Source organism: Canis lupus, chromosome X (assembly GCF_048164855.1).
Source record: "Canis lupus baileyi chromosome X, mCanLup2.hap1, whole genome shotgun sequence".
Classification (NCBI taxonomy): domain Eukaryota; kingdom Metazoa; phylum Chordata; class Mammalia; order Carnivora; family Canidae; genus Canis; species Canis lupus.
Window position 1 is genome coordinate 39,294,906 of NC_132876.1, and position 22,006 is coordinate 39,316,911.

Below are 22,006 nucleotides of genomic sequence, written 5' to 3' on the forward strand. Positions count from 1 at the left end.
TTACCGAGATCTATAGGAGAAGTTATCATAGCTCTGGCAACACCTTTTACCTGGGCCAGGGTAAAAACCAACTTTAGGGCCCTCCATGTTATGCCTGTTTATAAAGCGAGATGAATCCCTAAAAATGAAGAGAAAGGAGAAAACAACTCTATTCATAGTACTTGAGTTGTCAATCTTTACGCTTAAATAGAATTAACACATCTTTCTAAAAATCTCCTAATAGAGCTGTGATCTCCTCACTCCTGGCATTAGGCCTATCCATTATTAATGGATACAGTGCTTGATGGCCCCACATGTCTTCAACCATTCCATATATCCTTAAATAGTGGGAATACAATTCTCCCAATAAATTCATTTGACAAAAAAAAATTCATTTGACAAAAATTTAAGTATACATCAGTCCCATCCTCTATGCAGACATCACAAAAGGGAGCTAAACTGTTAAAACATTTCTAAATTCTGGGACACTGGGTGGCTCAGTGGTTGAGCATCTGCCTTCCACTCAGGGCGTGATCCTGGGGTCTGGGAACAAGTCCCACATCGGGCTCCTTGTGGGGAGCCCCTTTGCCTGTGTCTCTGCCTCTCTCTCGCTATCTCTCATGAATAAATAAATAAAATCTTTTAAAAAAGGGTATTTCTAAATTCTACTGTAATTCTGTCCAGGAATTATTAACCATATTTCAACAGAAATGTACATTATCTTGCAAGTCAGTTAAGCCTTACCTGGGCATCCCATATCCCCGACCTTGTCTCTGAGATGAATGTTGAGGATGAAAATGCTCATTAGACATAATACTGCCGGCTGTCTGTGGATAGTGCATTGGAGGGTCATGTCCGTAATGCATACTGTGTTGAAGCCTGGGCGGGAGGAGGGCATCTCCCCTGCTGTAAGCCATAGTCATAAAAACCTCTTTTCCTCTAACTTTTTTGAACATCTTCTTCCGTTGTTTCATGTCCATCTCTGACATCGCTTTCAGGCAAAGAAGTATCAAATAAGTTTCATAACCAAAGCAAAAGATCCAGTCCTCCCCTCCCCCAAATGCCTAGAACCATTTGGTAATGTATGGAGACATTTGTGGTTATTATTGCAACTGTGGGAAAAGGATGCTACTGGCATCTAGTGGATAGGGGCCAGAGATGCTAAGCAACCTATAATGCACATTATGCACAAGACAGCTGCCCACGACAAAGCTGCCATGCATCCTAAAATGTCAGTAACACACCAAAGTTGAGAAACTGAGAACAAGGCTTATCTATGTTGTCTTTTATTTAAAGATAAGATGTAAGTACAAGAAGGGGGAAATAATAAAAAACTTCAGCATACAAACCCATTTCTGGGACATAGCCCCCAGAAATTTTCTGGTAACCTCTTCCTTTCCGACTGGGCATAGCATTCCAGGCAGGAACAGGTGTGACTTGGGTAACTGGTTTTAAGTTAGCCAGTGGAACCACATGCCTTAAAGTTAAAGATACCACCATTAAGCCACTGCAAAACAGACTTAATTCTCACTGGATATATATACCTTCACCCATCCCACTTCATTTTCAAGTATATTCTACTTAAACTTGTTGACACTAGCTACCCTACTGGGGTTTTCTTTGAAGGTTAGAAAAACCTAAGAGTAGTTTATATAATTTCACAGCTATTTGTAGCACATATTATGATCCAGAGTAAAAGACTGTCAGAGACTAGTCTTCAAATATGTTAGGGATGCCTTGGTGACTCAGCAGTTGAGCGTCTGCCTTCAGCTCAGAGCATCACCTTGATCCAGGGATCTAGTCCCACATCAAGCTCCCTGAGAAGAGCCTGCTTCTCCCTCTACCTATGTCTCTGCCTCTCGTCTCACTCATGAATAAATAAAATCTTAAAAAAAAAAAACACAACTATCGTTGCCTTTCCTTGGAAGGAGATTGTATTTTCCCACTCCACTGGCTTCAGCCTCAGCTGTGTAACCCACTTTGACTAATAAAATGTGAGCAGACACTTTAAGAACCAGCACATGGTTGGTCATGTTCATTTTTACCCTGTGATCATGGAAGACTGTATCTAGATAAAGCCTCTGCTGGCCTGCGTCCCCTTTGCTGATGCACTATGGATTGCTAAATAAGCAAGAAATGAACTTCATTGTTTTAAGCTACCGAGATTTTTTTGGTTGTAAGGGCAGCATAACTAAGTTTAATGGTTCTGTAAGTGGACCAACAGCATCAGTATCACCTGGAAACTTGTCAGAAGTTCAAATTCTTAGGCCCTACCACAGACCTACTGAAGTCAGAAACTCTGGGGATGGAGCTGTTTTAACAAGCTATGTAATTCTGGGACATTTTAAAGTTTGAGAATGACTGAGCTAGCTTATCGTGGTATAGGCAGAAGTTCAATTGGTAAATCAGCTTTCCAATAGAACAGTTTTATACCAGAATTCTATTGTATGTAATATGCCTAGTAAGTTGGCTGCGGACTAGGGATCTGGAAACTTTTCATATAGTGGTAATAATATTTCATACTTCAGCATGTGCTTTTAACAATTTTAAATCATCTTAAGCTGGTACCAGATGGAACTTTGGATCTTTTACTAGCATCCTGGTAATTCTCAATTTAGTATTACAAAAAGGCATCAGGAGCCAAATATTTTAGTAATTAACAAACAATTATATTCTTACTTTTCTGCCAATTCTTCAATGAAGACTGTTACTGAATTGTTCTCATTTCCAACTTCCTGAATATGAGCATTATAGTATCTTCCACCTGATTCCAAGCGAACCTGAAAGGAGATAGGAGACAGTAAAAATACATCTAATCTCAAATCTATTGACAGATAGGTCTTCTGCCAAAAAACTAAAACTAAAAATACAATTTCTCTCCAAATGGAGTTCAGTGTCAACTTATTAAAGTTGCCATCCAGTCTCATTTAATAGAGGTGGCACATGCTGAAAGATCCTTACATCTTTTTGAAAGATCCTTATATCTTCTCACAAAAGTTTGTAATTAAAATTTAACGCAAACATTAAAAAAAATTTTCGGGATCCCCGGGTGGCTCAGTGGTTTAGCGCCTGCCTTCAACCCAGGACGTGATCCTGGAGTCCCAGGATCGAGTCCCACATCAGGCTCCCTGCATGGAGCCTGCTTCTCCCTCTGCCTTTGTCTCTGCGCGCCTCTCTCTCTCTCTCTCTCTCCGTTTCTCATGAATAGGTAAATAAAATATTTTTAAATAGCTCTGTTTTGTAAATGAGCATTTTGTAAATGAGCTCTGTTGAACCTGTGACTAAAACCACAACCTTGGGAAAACAAATTACTGAGTTTTTAAAAGATGAACTAACCTGACACTTGTCTCCCAAATAGTACTGTCTCCCAGCATACTCCATGTAATCAGATTTTTGAAGTTCTATTAAAAGAAAATGAAGATTCAAGCTCAAACTGCTCCCTTTCCCATTTTACATCATTTAATTTTCTAATTTACTTTTACCAGTGTTTTTGACAATGACACTCTTAAGGTAAAATCAGGGGCAGACAGGATCATAAAGGGTCATTCTATTACTCTTTTTTTTTAATTTATTTTTTATTGGTGTTCAATTTACTAACATATAGAATAACCCCCAGTGCCATCACCCATTCACTCCCACCCCCCGCCCTCCTCCCCTTCTACCACCCCTAGTTCGTTTCCCAGAGTTAGCAGTCTTTACGTTCTGTCTCCCTTTCTGATATTACTCTTGATACGGTTCTTTCTCTGGTCAATTTAAGGAGACCTGCCAAAACAGTTTTGTGCTACAGAACACAGATAGGTGGGAATCAGGAGGTTATAATCTTAGTTGGTCAAACACCAGTAAGATAACAATTTGAAGTAACACGCCTCAATTAAAAGAAAAAAAAACTTACACAGCTTCTTCAAATCAACTGTTATTTTTAACAACTTACTGTGTTCCACAGGAGCTTAACCTCATTCTAGACTGTTGGGTTATTAACTATACCTAATTTCACCAAGGTCCAAGATGACAAATAGGAAGCATTAAAAATATAAATACCATTCTTAGCTCACAGGACCATACAGAAACAGCCAGCAGAATGGATTTGGTCTATAGGCCATAGTTTGTGAACATCTGACCTATTCATTTATCAGTGAGGGTAGTCTTAACATTTTAAATTTAAGACAGGCTTATTTGCAGTTACAAGTTTTAGGTACTCTTAAAATTATCAGAAGTTTATCTCCACATAGTCTTTGCAAAACCAAAAGTATTGGATAAACATCAGATCCTAAAAGATCCCTTTCCACTTCTAAACATATTTGTTTCTTCTTTGGATTTAAAATCATGAGGATGTACATAGCACCTGGGTGGCTCAGTTAAGCGTCTATCTGCCTTCCCTGCTCAGCAAGGAGCCTGCTTCTCCTTCTCCCTCTGCCCCTCCCCATGCTTATGCTCTCCCCCTCTTTCAGATAAAATCTTTTAAAAATATAAAATAAAATCATGTATCTAGTAAGCTAAAAGATACCAGGCTATTTTTTTATAACAATACATTAAAAACACATAATCAGAAACAATTTGCAATATTTTTTCCCTGATCTGTCAGAATTCAAAAGTATGCTGTTGTATCATTACCTTTCCTGCTGTCCAGCCAAACATCAAATTCTACATTACGATAGATTTCTGGATCCAGGGCTTTTAGCACCTTATAGGGGAAGAGCATCTTTGATGGACTTTCTGGAGACTAAAACAAAAATAATCATGCTACAAATTCACCATCCTTAGCTTCAGGGGAAGAAAGAAGAATTAAAAGTTCTTCCTGTCTTTTTAAACTATATACATATGCCTCCCTTTTCTTGCTAAAAAAGAAATAAATGCCATAATAAGTTTTATTGTGTATTTTAAAAATCAGGAGATTAAAGCAGCAACATGCAAATAATCTACCAGGTTTTGGATGGCAGAGGGAAATACTGCCTAAAGCAGCCAACAACTCAGGATTCATCTCCTATAAATCAATGCAACACACACAAAGATTAAAGATTCAGTCAGGCTATTCAATAAATCTCATCTTGATATATACACAGAGGTGTAGTGTGTCTGTACCCTAAAATCAACTGAAAAAATCTGAAAATTCTATTTCATTTGTCAAAATCTGTTACAACTTCCAAAGAAATTACCTTTTTCTTCCCCTTTCCTAGAATTTCACCATATCCAATACTGCTACTGTTCCCAAAATATCAGCACTTGGGGCATACACAAAGATTATTTTAACAGTATTTGCCTTATGTAGCTAGCCTCAAACTAAAGGTCTGCTTGATTTTAGGCCTATAAAAATGGTAAAATTTCTCCCATTTCTCTAAACAGAATTACTACCTATATATTTTTTAATGACAAAAAAAAACCCTCAGCATCAGAAGAGTGATTAAAGGAAATATCTATTGGATTTGTAACATTATTTTAACTTGAAAAACAGCTTCTGAAAATTCTCAAGTGTTGCTTGGAAACAATCTATATAATTCCATTAAAAACAAAAATTCAGACATTAAACACCCCTTGGACATTTTCAGATTAAGGAAAGTAAAACATGAACTCCTCCCTCACCCCATATAACTAGAATGGACCACATGATCTTAACTCATTTAAGTTCTGATGCTGCAAGCCAGAATTATGAAAATTCTTTGCCCTAGAAAATTTCAAACCTTTGCTTCTTCTGTTCCTTGACTGTACCCCTCTGGTGTATTTTCAACATTGCAGCAGGCACCCAACTCTTCAGTCCTAATTGAAAATATTTAGAACAAAGAACTTTATATATATGCAGTAGCTGTTTTAAGTCTAATGACTATACCACCACCTAGTGGTAAAGTAGCTCAGGTCTAAAAATGAGACCAATACTTTTTACCCCAACATTTACATTTATGCTTCCTTTGTATAAGTATATACTACAATATACTTAGAAGATGATTTCCTATATTTCACACCTCCATCTCTTAAGATGGTCCCTATGATCCTTGCTTCCTGGTGTTCACATCCATGTATGACTCCCCTATCTCAAGTTTGTTTCTAACCCATCGATAGATAGGACATGTTATTGTAGTACATAAGAATGTAGGGCCTGTATTGCTGGCCTCTCTTGCTGACTATAAGGAAGCAAGCAATCATGTTCACCAAGCCCACGTGGCAAGGAGCTGAGGGTTACCTCTGGCTGACAGCCAGGAAAAAAACCCCACAAATTTCTCACTCCTACAGCTTCAAGGAACTAAATGCTGCCAAGAACTATTTGGGTGGAAAAGTGGATCCTTCCTCAGTCAAAACTCCAGGTAAGAACTCAACCCTGAAAAAAAAAAAAAAGAACTCAATCCTGGCCAACCTCACCACAGTCCTAGTGAAACCCTAAGCAGAAGACCCAGTTAAGCTGTGCCCAGATTCCCAACCCACATAATTGTGAGATTAAGTGTGTTAAGTTGCAAAATCTGTAGTATTATGGTCCTGGAGCAATAATAATACATCTTGCCTTTTTACTACTATAGTTTCCATGTGCCTACCATCCTTAGGACAAGTCATCAGTGAAGAATGAAGCAATTTTTACCCTCATACAGGACTGCCACCCCCTGCATTCCTGAATAAGTTTTAAAAACCCCTCTTCTACCAAAAAATTTGCAAGGATTTAATATCCAAGAAATAAAATTGTAAGCAAGGCAAAAAGACCAGGTAACATCTGACTGGCAACTAGCCTATCTAAATTTCCTAGACAAACATAGGAATCAAGAAATACAAGACAACATCTACTTTATTATCTCTAACACAAAGTTTTTGATGAAATCTGTTCAATAATAGTGGTTTCCTCAGAGGCCACAATCTACCCTCCTAGTGAATACCAAAGACAGACACTCAAAAGCTCCTAAAATGTCCCTTAGCCTGAGAGATTCTTTTCTACTAGTCGGATGTGTGTCAAGTAACTACTATGAACCTCAGTTAGCAAACTAACAAAATGATGGTGCTGGTTTAGAACCAGTTTTTCTCAAATACTTACATCAGAATACCTGGGGTGTACTTGTCAAAAAAAAAAAGGCAGATGCATGGCCCCACTCTGATTCCAAATTTTGTGAAAGTAGGCCCAAGAATCTGCATTTCTAACAAGCACTGTAAGTATACCCTCATATACAACTGCTGGAGACCCAGAATCGAGTCCCACATCGGGCTCACTGCATGGAGCCTGCTTCTCCCTCTGCCTGTGTCTCTGCCTCTCTCTCATAAATAAATAAAAATCTAAAAAAAAAAAATCTCCAAAGCTTAAGCATATCAAAATACAACCTATCTTCATGGTAAAATTTCTCAACCCCAATTAAAAAATATATATTCATATACATAGGTGTGTGTAGTTTAAGGCATAAACTTGTCAAGCCCCTTCCACTTTCAAATGATGATGCACAGAAACATGATCCTATAGTTGACATCCCCTTTTCCCTTTATTACCTATCCTCAGTTGAACTCTTGTAGTCAATATGGACATCTTCACTGCCAGTCAGAGCATTGTTTCTGTTCTTTTTGGAACCACTTCGAAACAATTCAACCGCAGTCTTCAACTCTTCTTCATCCACAAAAAACACATCTTTATAGAGAATTTCATACAATACAGCTAAAGGAAAAAAGCCAAAACTCTCAACTGTCAAAGTAAGATCTCTTTATAACAATGTGAAAACAGCCATAAACCACAATTTCAATAGGTGCCAACAAAGTCTTAAAACGGCTGCTTATGGTGGGTCCCTCAATTTAAAGATGGGCAAAAAAATGATCCAAAACATATCTAAGCATTGATAAAGCCTTCACATACCCTGGCAAACAGCTGCACTTGACTGAAACTGTTTTGAATATACTGAATCATAATGGCCATTACTTGAATAGCAGAGTAGAACCTGAAAAGAAAAACACACAGGACAATTAAATGAATGTTATACATCTCACAACCATTAAATACTTGAAATTAAGTTGCTAATCAGAAACTGGTAACTAATTTTTAAAAACATGATTTTTTTTAGATTCCACAGATTAGGCAGTATCATGCAGTACTTACTTTTGACTCATTTCACTTAACATAATGTATCAATTGTATCTCAATAAAACTAAGGCAAAGTGAGTTTTAAAATTTAAATACAGATAAGTGCAAACTAGAACTTAGATTTTCTTCAAAGTGACTTTTAAATGCCAAGATTTACTACCAAGGCTACACTGTGAGCCTAAGTCACATTCCCATTAATACACCAAACAAGGACTGATTTACAAATTTCCAAATAGATGGGAACTTTTACAAACTGGGTAAATCTAACAGAAATCCTAACAGAAGTCAAAAAACCCAGCTTAACTTCGAAAACTGACTGGAAAAAAAAATGGAAACTCCAACTAAGAAAGGTCAATAACTGGAGGCAGTTGTTAAGGAGTAAAGCAATCCAGCTAACCAGAACTGAAAAAACAAGCAGGAAAAAAAACCCAGAGATAATGGTGTAATTTCTCTATTCATGTGGCAAGAAGTTAAATTTTAAATTGAACACCAATAAAAAAAATAATAATAAAAAAAAAAAAAGAAGTTAAATTTTGATTGGAAGAGGTAAAACTGGGATCCCTGGGTGGCGCAGCGGTTTGGCGCCTGCCTTTGGCCCAGGGCGCGATCCTGGAGACCCGGGATCGAATCCCACATCAGGCTCCCGGTGCATGGAGCCTGCTTCTCCCTCTGCCTGTGTCTCCGCCTCTCTCTCTCTCTGTGTGTGACTATCATAAATAAATAAAAAAAAAAAAGAAAAAGGAAGAGGTAAAACTAAACATGAAATGGCTTTTATGTTCCTGGTGGTATCCCAACATAAAATAATAGTTCTCTGATACATACTTGTGGGTAAGTAGATGGGATGTAATGGCATTAAACTAGTGAAAAAATGAGGTAGATCTGTACTACCGATGAGGGTAAATGAGAAGAAAAGTAACAACATGTTCAGTATGAGCCCATCTACATTAAAAAAAATAAATGCAAAAAAATAAATAAATAAATAAATAAAATAAAAATAAATAAAATAAATAAAAATAAAAAATAAATAAAAAATAAATAAATGCAAAGAGAATGATAGAGGATACCTACCCAATCTTTATACATTTGCAAATCAGACATATATACACTATGTTGTGCATGCAAATGCCCAACTGCTAAGTATTAGTTTTGTATGCATGTACAGATTAGAATTATACATGATATTTTCCATGGTTGTAAATACTCAAAAGGTCTTACACCTTTTATATTCTTCTGCTTCCCAATGGGTGATGTTCTCCCTTTAATTAGCTCAATAATATCTCTAAAATGTATAGGACTCATTTAAAAATGGAGCTGTAAAATTGTAGGAACTAGGTACTAGGTATATGAATGTTCACTATACAAGTCTTTTTTTTTTTTTTTACAAGTCTTTTAATTGTTCTCTATATGAAAATTTTCACAAAATAAATGTCAAGGGAAAAAACTGAAGTGCAAGTTTAGAGTCCTGGTAAAGATCTAAATGTCTAAATTTCATCTCTGGCAATGCTGTATATAATTACTAAAAATACAAAAGCTACCACTCCTCCTTCCTCAAAGAACTCTGATTATGTCACACCCCTACTTAAAAACTCTGAATGAGTGTTTAGGAACAATTGTAAATGCTCTGAAATTTACTTTGAAATATACCAAAAATTAAGATAGATTGATAAATGGATAGACAGGTGATAAAATAAGGATATTCAAGTGGTGGGAATTAGAATTTCCACTGTAAAATTATTTTAGCTCTTCTGTATTTTTTAAAATCCTTATAATAAAATATTGGAAAAAAGCTTCAATCGACTATTCTGAAAAGCCAAATTCTTGGCATGGTCCCCGCATTATGTAATTCCAGCCTAACTTTTCAGCACTGACCTTTCTCCACCCAACTACTTGAGTCCCAAAGGGTCTGCTGCTTCCATGCCTTTGCAGAAGTCCTCTGAATAGACTGCCCTTCATACTTATTTGACTCATTTTTTGGTATTCCATTTAAATATCATTACCATCATGAAACTCTCTAAACTTCCTCAAGCAGAGGGAACTTTTTCTTCTATGCTCTTTGTACATACTTCTATTATATATAATGATAAGTGAAACTTATCATTTCACTGTACAATTAACTATTTGCATGTCTGTGTTCATCTGTTAAGCCCTTGGAAAACAAGTATTATGTTGTATTCAATTTGGTGTCCCCAAAGCCCAGTGAAGTGCTTGGTACACTACAGGGGCTTAATGTTGCCAAACAAATTAGACGGCAGTATCAATTATAAAACAAGGTGTCCCAATTTATACTTACTTTCTTTTTATTATTTTTTTATTATTATACTTACTTTCTAAGTTATCTCTTGCATTCTGCTCTATTCCCAATGCCACTTGCCTGGTTCAGGTCTTTTGTCTAGATTACTTTAACATCCTAACAGTTCTCCCAGTGTCTAGTCTTATCTTATGATCATCAAAATGTTTCCTGAATTATGCTCCATGGTGTGAAATAAGACTTATAAAACACAATTACTGTATAGTCTGTACTCAAATAATCCAGTAAGTAAGATCAGGTCTGTTCAGAAGAGTGGCTAACAACACTGAGGAAAACTGAATGGAGAGAAAAAGGCTGGTGGCAGAGAAGCTTGGCATTTAGACTATGTTTTCCCATTAATTAGGTAATAAAAGATGATTTCTTACTATCTTGGTAAGTCAGCAGCATCATTCAATTTCTTTTATTTTAGTAAACATTCACTCATCTTCTTACCTTGTCTTCATAGCCATTATCTGTGACATAAGTTGGAGGCTTTCCAGGATAGCGATAAAGAATAAAATCCCGACTACATGGGTAGAAAACATAGGTGGTTGAAAAGAGATAATTTAACATATGCGAGAGATAGTTATAAGAACAAATATTTGGGCTTTCAAACTGCCCACCTTATTTATATAAAAAATCCAAATGTTTAAAAGAGGCTAAATAATGGTAATTCAAAGTAGACAGCTATAACTGCCCTTAAAGTTCTATGGATTTTTAAAATGTACCTTAATTTGGGGAAAGGAGGAGTAAATAAACTAGATTACCAACTGTATGCATGTTTCTGAGTGTTGGAGACTCCCCACTCATTTAAAGCATGGGCTAGCAAATTTTACTTGGTAAAAGACCAGAGAATAAGCATTTCAGCTTTTGCAGGCCATACGGTTTACTCAACTATAACTTTGTAGCATTAAAGCAGCCACAGACCATGATAAACCAGTACACAACTGTTCCAGTAAAATTTAACTTATGGACACTGAAATTTGAATTTCATACAATTTTCACATCCCGTGAAACATTATTCTAGTTTTGATTCAACCATTTAAAAACTTTTAAAAAAATTCTTAGCTTGAGGGGCATACATACACAGAAGGCAAATTTAAAAGCTGGCTCTTGGGGCAGCCCGGTGGCTCAGCAGTTTAGTGCCGCCTTCAGCCTAGGGTGTGTGTGATCCTGGAGACCCAGGATCGAATCCCATGTCAGGTTCCCTGCATGGAGCCTGCTTCTCCCTCTGCCTATGTCTCTCTCTCTCTCTCTCATAAATAAAATCTTTAAAAAATAAATAAAAATGAAACCTGGCTCTTGGAATGCCTGAGTGGCTCAGTGGTTGAGCATCTGCCTTCAGCTCAGGACATGGTCCCGGAGACCCAGGATCGAGTCCCACATGTCAGGCTCCACTGGAGGAGCCTGCTTCTCCTTCTGTCTATGGTCTCTGCCTCTCTCTGTGTCTCTCATGAATAAATAAAATCTTTAATAAAATGAAGCTAGCTCTTAACTTAAAAGAAACAACTGATTAGCTACCTGCCCAACGCCTCTTCTATACCATTTCTGGATGGATTTAGTGAGAAATGAACAGGGTGCAAAACACTGAACTTGAATGAGTACTCATGATAGGAGGATTCGGCCTTTACTAAGATATATGCCATCTCACTATTGTAAAAAACTGCAAAGGAGTCTTATGTATAGAAATCAACTTCCTCAAATGAACAATATTTCTACTAGCCTCTACCCTATAAATATAACTATTTTCCAAAACTGCACAGCTTCCAGAAATGCCACTTTTGCTGTTTTAATGACCAAAGTGATAGAGCAATATTTCTCAAACTGTTCCATTATCATCTCCTTAAAAAGTCTTTTTACTTTCCCTCTGAAATTTTAATAGCACAGATATACTATCTATTTAGGTAATGTAATCCTTTGAAGAACCACAAACCACTATAGTATCTAATATCTTTTTGTCTTGAAGAACCAATTTCTACCCTCTTGGAAGCGTATATACTGCCCCAGTGAAGATGCATGCAAGAGGTACAAAGTTAAAAACAGAAGAATTCTAAGAAACACATTGATTTCCTACAGGAATACCAGCAGTTCTTAAAGTCCTTGATTTCATTCAAACGGATACAAATGCTAAGAGGCTCTCCATCCAAAAATTAACACCAATTAACTGTGCTTAGACTTCTTCATTTTATGTATTACATTAAATCCAAATTTTCCAAATCCCCAAAAGACTTGAACAGAAACTATACACAATCATATATACACACTCAGTCTTTAAAAAAAGATTTAACTTACTTATAAATTAGAGAAAGAGCTCTTATTTCCAGCTGGCCAGCACTTTCCTAAATATAAATAGTACATAAACTTTTTAAAAACATTCTGTAACTAAAATATAAAAGTTTTTGCAAGTTCAACATTGTTATTTTAGATGTTTAGCACTGTTTTAGATAAAGAATTTGTAGAACACACTATAACTTGCTTTGAGGTTTGGGATACTGTATTACTCATGAACATAAACTTTTCTGAAAAACATAGTCCTAAAGACCTTCTCAGTTAGCTATTAAGTAACAAGCACAGTTAATATGAGAAATTTAAAAGGCACAATAAAAATTGAATTAGTGTTAAGAATAGAAGTTAGCAGGGTACTTCATAAATGCTAAGTCCAGAACTATGGAAATAATCACAAAAATTATCTTTAGTTAAGTATATGTATAGAATTTACTTTTACATAAAAGGATAGCTACAAATCAGGGGAATTTTTTAATAAAAAAATACTAATGACTTCCTACTAATATTCATTACCATCCCTCCACCCCCATTAAAGTGAAAAGGCTTAGGCTTGTCTTATATGCAAAAAATCTATGGATGATAAAGTTGTTGACACACAATTCTCAACATTCAACACAAAACAGTAAGTCAATTGCCAGCTCTAGGTTTTGCAAAATCTGATTCAACACAGCTGGCTACTTAAGAAAATAGGTTGCATCTAGCTAACGCGACACAGCTGAATGAATATTTAGGTTTACTATTCCAAATACTCTGAAAAGATTAAATTCCCGTATTTGATCTTACCTTGGGATCTCCCAACCGTTCCAGGTATTTCTCAAAAGATCCCTCCACATACTTCAAAAATAAAACAAACTTGACTTAACCAAATACACAGCATTACTAAAATCTGATTATATTCTGCAATATTATCCTCCAATGGGGTTTTGTTCAGCTCAACAATTATGGTATTAAATAACTATTTTGCACAGCACCTCAAGAAGATTTGCACATACACAAAAGTTAGGAGTGGAGAAAAGCTGGAGTATAAAACTATCTTAGGAAATGGTCCTGGCTTATCCACATACCAGTGCATTTCAGCAAATGAGAATACCTTTTAGTTTCTTTTGAAATGCCAACTTAAATAACTTGACAATTTCCATAAATCATGCAAGCCCAATAATTACAAGGATTTTAAATCTGATCGGAGACATGCATTTTTTTGCAAAGTTAAACTGAGGAACTTTAAAGGGAATTTTATTAGTTTCAGAAAAACCTAGGGCACAAGGGAATTTTTGAGATAATAGAAATGTTTGGTATCTTGATTTCAGTGGCAGTTGCAGGACTATATATTATTGCCAAATCGCAAAGTGCTAAACTTAAAATGGTGAATTTTATCGTGTGTAAAATATACCTCAATAAACTCGAAGAATAGAATATATGTCTAGTTCCGTGTACATATATTACTAGACTTAAAGATCAATTTTTTTGATTTTGCTCAATCCCTTTTTAAACAACTTGAGATAAATTGACATATAACAAACTGCTCATATTTAAATGGCAGAATCAAATACATTTTGACATATGTATGTACCCATGAAACCATCATGACAATTGAGGTAGTGAATAGATCGATCACCCCCGTAAGTTTTCCTGTGTCCCTCTAAAACTCCACTGACCCCCAAGCAACTACTGATCTGATTTCTATCACTATAGACTGGTTTGCATTTTCTAGAGTTTTATATAAAGGAAATCATACAGTATATACTTTGGGGAGGATCTGCCTTCTTTCCCTTGGAATAATTATTGAGATTTATCCATGTAAGTTGTAAAATTTTACACAAATCTTGTTATTCAAAATATGGCTACTATTACTGTATCACAAACAAAAGCAAGCATCACTTGGCAGTTTTGTTAAAATGCAGAAAATCTCGGGCCCCAGCTCAGAACTACTGAATCAGAATCTGCACCTTAACAAGATCTCCAGGTGATTTGTATGCACAAAAATACTTGAGATGCACTGTTTTACACCATGGTCTTGCATTTGAAGTAATTTCAGGAATAATCCTTTTGCCAGGTGTGGTAAAGTCTCTAATTAACTCCTAGGTAATAAGTTTAAAGTCAAGAAGCCTTCACATAGTTTTAAAATTCACTGAAACCTGTTGGGGAAAATTAAGAGTAAACCTCGAACAGCAGGCAAATACCCATAACTTACAGTCAGAAGAAAACAAATTGTACTGGAAGGGCTAAGAATGTTTCTTTTAAGCCACATAAAAGGGCACACTACAAATAAGACCTTGGTAAAACCTCATTCTGTTAACAAGAATTCAAATATTCCAAAGTATACAAAGATGTCTTCTAAAAGTTGTTTTAAAGCCAATCATTAATAGCAGAGCACCAATTACCAGTTTGTCACATGAAAAGATTAATGTTAAGAACTAGTTTGCTTCCCTACAATTAGGTTAAGATTCTTCATAAAATTAACAGAGGGGTTTCCCATTTATACATACTTGGAAGCATACATTAAAAAATGTTAACACAGCCACACTTTTTGTCAACTATGATTGACAAGAAAACAGTGGTATGCATAATACAGAATAGCAGTCAAAATATGCCTTTTTAGGACTTGGGAGATTATAGGGGAGTATGTGGGGAGTAGAAAATAGTAGAAAGGATACAAATGGACTTTTTTTTTCTTAACTTATAGAGTACAGAACAATTTAATTCTAGAGGCAGTCCAGAAGTATGCTAGCTAGGGGGAAGGCAGCTGAAAATAAGTATTTGCTCTTGTGAGGAGATTGCATGACATAATTTTCATTACATAGATGGTTCAAAGTTCACTTCCTATTTGCTACACACACTACTGACGTCTTTACTTTGCACATATATTCTACTTACAGACTCAAAAGTTTGTTGATTTTCTCTCATATATGACACACAAGCCTTCCTGATTTCCAAATGATGGACCTGGCTGCAAAACAACTAAAAAGAAGAGAAAGACCAGCTCACTGTCAACAGTCATTTGAAATAGCTTTTAAATTAAAACAATGAACTGGACACTACGTCCCCCTTGTTCAAAACATATGTAGGAAATTGGGAAATTAAGTACTGACCTTTCTAAAATATGTTTTTGCCATCTTTAGTGGGATTGGGGAGAGATGGTTACCACCCCCACCCTTTTTCTACTCCTTATGGCACAACCTATAAATTTTTCCTTAGGCATAAAATTTAGAGAAAGATCCTTATAAAAGATCAGGATTTCAAAGTTTTCTGTAATTCTATTCTTAGCTCTCCTACATTCCAAACTGGCATTTAGAAAACAGAAAAGACAGCAGAGGCACAGCAATATATTTGGGCTCATCAGCAAAGGCATACACCAAGCTAATAAGTGGCAGACAGGCCTGGAAGTCTTTACTAGGAAAGAGAAAAGGGTATTTTTTTTTTTTTTGGTGAGCTACAGGTCTTCTAGCTCCAGTATCATGCCATGTGTCAAACCCTGAAAACTCAGTATAGGGAAAATATACTTGTTTTCCTTTTACCTGCTCCGAAATAGCCCGAAAGAGGCAAGAGGCATCCTTGGCAGTCAGCTTTCGAAACAGCCCTAAGCTGCCTAAGTAGTCATCCATTGATGCCTCATTCAGAGACTTCTGGCCGCAGAACTTTTTCCATCCTTTATGCATTTTGCCAGGGGGAGGAGGAAGAAACACAAATGTGGCAAGAAGGAAAAGCAGGGTGCAGGTAGGAATAGGTAGCAGTGACAAGGGCTTGCTTATGCAGGTATCCGGAAAGCAGCCCAAGTCTAGGGATGAGAAGGCAGTTGAAGTCAGCACTGCAGAATCTTGGCACTTCTCAGGAGCAGGAGAAGCAAAGGGCTGGCTTGCCTGGGACAAGTCGGGACCCTGTGAAAAGAAGAGAAAGAGCCGATGCTCCTAGGAATAGAGAACGGGACTTGAGAGGACATGGGAGAAAGCACTTGGGGAGATACCTGTTGAGGAAGGATTGGATTAATGCAATCAGCCCAAGGTTGAGAGAAATATGCACAAGCAGCTGAGCTTTGGGACCAAAAGGAAGCCGAGTTTGCAGCTTAACTCAGGGCAACTGCTGCACGAGGCTGCAATAGGACTGCAACAAGGCTCAGGTGTATATGATGCAGCCTGGCCCACATTATATCGCGTTAAGATTTCTGCCCAAATTTCCAACTAGTCTCTGCCCAAGTTCCCTGCTCCCCTCATAATTTCATGGAGATGAGAGGAAAAAAAGATAGAACTCACTAGCTAGTAAGTTTAAGTAATCTCATTTGGTTCTACTGGATAATAACCCTCTGCTAAGATCACAGAAACTAAATCCATTTACTGTATTAGGAAACACTGATACAATTCTTGACTAATATTCCCAAATTACTGTATAGCATTAACAAAAAGAAAACGTAGAAAGTGTTTTTTAGAAACTGGAAACAAAGTTTAAACTGAAGCAGCATGAAAGGAATGTCTTACCCACAAACTTTCTAACAGAATACATTTAAAATGCTGTGGGGCACAGCATTAGAGGTGTTGAACATAAGACTATTTCCATGTATTATTAGGGCAATTTTCTGGAAAAATTACTCTGGGTTCTAAGAAAACCAAAGTAAATACGGCTTATTTGTAAGGTTCAAAAAATAGGACTGATCATTTACATCACTTGATTCCACTGTCAAGTGTCTCCTTTTTATTTAAATACCAAAATCAAGTCCCTTTCTTTTACTTAAGTGTTAAAAAATAAATTTAAAAAATGTTGGCTTGGGGAAATTGCAAAATTAAGCTGCTTTGAAAATTGTTTTTCTTCTATCTGTGGATCCAGTGGTATTCATGACTGCCCTGCCTATAGAAACACATCAATAATCCTATAATTTAAGAATTAAATAAAAACATGGTTTAAATAAAGAATAAAATTTTGACTTCCTTTAGCGTATCAATTTGAAGTTATCTTAATTAATTTCTTTTTTAAAGAAACCAGAACACTAAGGAAATTACGCCTTTTGAATAAGTCCTGAAACATGGTTTGGGAAGAGGGATCACCAACTTTTTCTAAGGCCACAAATTCATTGAGAAAAATTAAATGTTATAATGAAAAAGATTACTTCTAGGAAAAAATGCTTCACATATATTCTTCGCATTCTTCACATGTATTGCTATTGAAACTAAAATTAAGGTACATAAAACTTCAATTAATACTAATCCACATACTTCATTATGATGAAGGGAAAACTGTGAGAGGAAAAAAGAACTAGAAAACTAATAGAAGAAAGAGCAGGAAACAAAGAGAAATTAGAGACCATAAGACAAAAAGGGGAAAGAAACAAAAAGGAGACAAAGACAGCGAAAGTACACAGAGAAGGCACACAGAAAGGCCCACACAAATATGGTTAATGGATTTTTGACAAAGATGCAAGAGCAGTTCAACAGACAGTATTTTCATCAAATGGTGCTACACAATGGCATTCATATGATCTTTAACCTATACCTCACATTTTATATAATTAAAATGGATCAAAGGCCTAAATGCAGACCAAAACTTCAAAACTTTCGGAAGAAAACATAGGAGAAAATCTTCAAGACCTTGAGTTAAGCAGAGTTCTTAAAATATAATAAAAAGAAAATGAGTAATTGGACTTGATCAAAATTTAAAACTTTTGATCTGCAAATGACATGGTTAGGAAAATGAAAATACAAGCCACATATTGGAATAAAATATTAACATATCCCATATCTGACTAAAAAGCTTTGCATCAAATATATAAAAAGAATTCACAAGTCAGTAACAACACAATTAAATAAATGCCCAAATGACATGACTACATATGAAAATATAGAAATGGCTAATAAGCTAAAAAGATGTTCAACGTCACTAGTCATTAGGAAAGTACAAATTAAAACCATTATGAAATATCAAAACACACCTATTGGCACGGCTATAATACAGGCAAAAAAGTGTCAGCAAGGATGTGGAGAAATTGAAACCTAAGTAAAAGAAGCTAGATGTAAAAGGGGTTTGATTCCAAAAGATACAGGATTCAATTTATATGAAAATACATCAAAAAGGCAAATCTATAGAGATAGAAAGCAGATTGGTGGCTGCCTGGGGTTGGGTGTGAATAAGCATTAATTGCAAACAAGCACAAAGGATCTTTTTTGGTGTGATAAAAAATGTTCTAAGACGGTTTTATGATGTTTACACACTTCTGTATATTCACTAAAAATTATCATGCACTTAAAAGTGACGATTTCTAACAGCTTTTTAATTCACATACCATACAATTCACTCTAAGTGCACACTTCAATAATTTTTAGTACATTTACAGAGTTGTTACCCATCAGCAGTCTATTTGAAAGCATTCTCATTACATTCAAATAAAACCACATCCCATAACCACCAACCTAATCCCCCATGCCCACCAACTCTAGGCAACCAATCTACTTTCTGTGTCTCTGTATTTGCCTATTCCACACATTTCAGTAAACAGAATCATACAATTTATGTTCCTGTGTAGCTGGCTTCTTTCACTTAGCAGGAGGTTTTAAAGGTTCTCCCATGCACAGCTCTTTCTGCCCACTGGTCTTCTCCCCATGCTTTAATAAAACCTTTTTCCATTGAAAACAAAATAAATTTAAAAAAATAAGTTCACCCATGTTGTAGCATTTATGAGTATTTCAATCCTATAAACTACATTTAATCAGGATGCCTTGGTGGCTCAGTGGTTGGGCGTCTGCCTTCAGCTCAGGGTGTGATCTTGGGAGTCCTAGGATCGAGTCCCAAATTGGGCTCCCTGCATGGAGCCTGCTTCTCCCTTTCCCTCTCTCTGCCTCTCATGAATAAATAAATAAAATCTTCAAAAATATATTTTATCTATCCAGTCATCAATTAGTAGACATTTAGGTTGTTCCCACTTTTTGGCTTTTTATGACTAATGTTGTTATAACCATTCATGTGCAAGTTTTTGTTTGGACAGGTTTCTATTCTCCTGGATAACACCTAGGAATGGTGTTGCTGGATCTATGATTAATCATTTGAGCAACTGTCAAGACTGTCTTGCACAGCAGCTGCACCATTTTAGATTCTCCTCAGTAGTAAATGAGGGTTCCCATTTTTCCACATTTTATCCATAATTACTGTCCATCTCTTGACTATAGCCATTCTAGTGGGTATCAAGTGGTACCTCATTGTTTTGTTTTGTATTTTCCTGATGGTTAACAATGCTGAAAACCTTTCATGGGTCTATTGGCCATTTGTATGTCACTAATGAGATACCATTACATACATTTTAAAATGAAATTTTTTTTCAACTGGTAACAAGTGTTGACAAGGATGCAGAGCAACTGGAACTCTCATATGTTGCTGGTATGAATATAAAATAGTACAGCCACTCTAAAAAAATTTAGTACTTTCTATAAACACAAGAGTTGCCACATAACCCAGCAATTCCACTTCTCATTATCTACCCAAGAGAAATGAAAATTTCAGCTCACACAAAAACCCGTACATGAATGTTTATAGCAGTTTTATTCATAATCATGATTCACCGCAAACTGGAAACAATCCAAACATCCTTCAATTGGTAAATGGTCAATCTGGTACATCCATACAATAGAATACTCTTCAGTAATAAAAAATGATGTATGAATATGCATGCATGAATGTACATGCATGAATCTCAAACCATATTCAGTAAAAGTAGATAGATTCAAACGGCTACATGCTGTATGACGGCATTTATGACATACAGGAAAAACCAAAACTACAAGAAAGGGAAAACAGGATCAGTTGCTGCCAGTAGTTAGGGCTGTAGGAAAAAGTGGACTAGAAAGGGATGTACGGGGGTGATATGAGTATTCTGTATCTTGACTGTGGTAGTGGTTACACAATTACACAATTGTCAAAATTTATACAACTATACAAGAAAAATGCCAATTTTACTGTATTTATTTTTTATTATTTGAGAGAGAGCATGTGCATGCACACAAGTGGGGGGGGGGCAGAGGGAGGAGACTCCATGCTGAGGAGGGAGCCCAATGAAGGACTTGATTCCAGGACCATGGGATCATGACCAGAGTCGAAGGCAGACGCTCAACTGACTGAGCCACTCAGGTGCCCTGATTCTGCTGTATTTAAATTGAAAACTAAATAAAACAAAAAGTAGCAGAACGAATTTAGAGTTGAGGAGTTCACAGAATGGAGAAGATTGAACAGAAAAAAGAAGAAAATTAGAAGACTACTGGATGACCAACATCTAACCAACAGGTACCCCCCCCAAAAAAAAAAAAGTGGAAGGAAAGAAATGATGGTGATGATGATGACGAAAGGAAAATACTAGCAGTGCAGGAATGAATACCCATATTTAGATCGAAAAACTCCATGAAGTAGCCAGAACAATAAAAGCAAAAAAGATCAGTAATGCACGTACTACTTCTGAAGTCAGGGATAAAGATTCTAAAGCTTGCAGAGAGGAAAAATGGGTCATATACAAAAGATCACACATATGAACAATAAACTTCTCAAAAGAATAACTAGAAGCTAGAAAAAAAATAAAGTTCAGTAATGTGAGGGAAAACTATTTCCAACTTTGAACTCTATAACAAGCTATCAATCAGATGGAAGTAGAAGTGTTTCCAAATACGAAAGATTTTTTTAAAAAGTATCATCTTTTCTCAGAAAGCTATGAAGAATATTTGAAACCAAAATAACAAAGTTAAACCGCAAAGGAAGGGGGCACAGAGTCCTAAAAACAGAAGATTCAATGCAAGAGAGAAGCAAAAGAAATTTCTAGGATAAGGGTGAAGAGGAAATCCCTGGAGGACAGATATTCAGGACTAGAGAACGACCAGTTCACATAAAAGGGCACAGAACTCCAGCACAGACATTTCAAAAATAAATAATAATAAATAAATAAATAATCAAAGCTGCAGATAGAAATAGATTGTGTAATCTATTTAAACAGACTAGGAAAGATGTGTATCTCTTTTGGGACCATTTGGGAATATTTTTATTATAGAAAATCAAGCAAATGAGGGCAGCCCGGGTGGCTCAGCGGTTTAGTGCTGCCTTCAGCCCAGGGCGTGGTGATCCTGGAGTCCCAAGATCTAGTCCCACGTCAGGCTCCCTGCATGGAACCTGCTTCTCTCTCTGCTTGTGTCTCTGCCTCTCTCTCTCTCTGTCTCTCATGAATAAATAAAATCTTTTTTAAAAATCGAGCAAATGAAAACAGAAAAAATAAGGTAAAGCAGTTTTATAGAAAAGGGTATGTAATCAATGAACACGGACTACATGACTCAAATGTGAATATTGTACTTAATCATGTTAACACTGAGAACAAAACTCACAAGAACTGATTAAAATAAATGTTTCTTTTTTATTTACCATCTACAGACTTCTTAATGTGGAAGAGAACAGGAAGATAAAACCTCCTCCTC

The 22,006-nt window shown here is 36.2% G+C and overlaps 1 protein-coding gene across 1 annotated transcript in view; it reads right to left on the bottom strand.

Annotated features, from left to right (window-relative positions):
* ALG13 (ALG13 UDP-N-acetylglucosaminyltransferase subunit) overlaps positions 1-22,006 on the bottom strand; it is a 72,592-nt gene that overhangs the window by 35,478 nt on the left and 15,108 nt on the right. Inside the window, 17 exon segments of the mRNA XM_072816454.1 lie at positions 5-118; positions 724-970; positions 1,329-1,456; positions 2,659-2,759; positions 3,316-3,380; positions 4,591-4,699; positions 5,655-5,730; positions 7,429-7,591; positions 7,787-7,868; positions 10,752-10,824; positions 12,591-12,637; positions 13,368-13,418; positions 15,459-15,542; positions 16,100-16,303; positions 16,305-16,357; positions 16,360-16,423; positions 16,426-16,459. Of these exon segments, the coding sequence (XP_072672555.1) occupies positions 5-118; positions 724-970; positions 1,329-1,456; positions 2,659-2,759; positions 3,316-3,380; positions 4,591-4,699; positions 5,655-5,730; positions 7,429-7,591; positions 7,787-7,868; positions 10,752-10,824; positions 12,591-12,637; positions 13,368-13,418; positions 15,459-15,542; positions 16,100-16,303; positions 16,305-16,357; positions 16,360-16,423; positions 16,426-16,459 (1,695 nt within the window).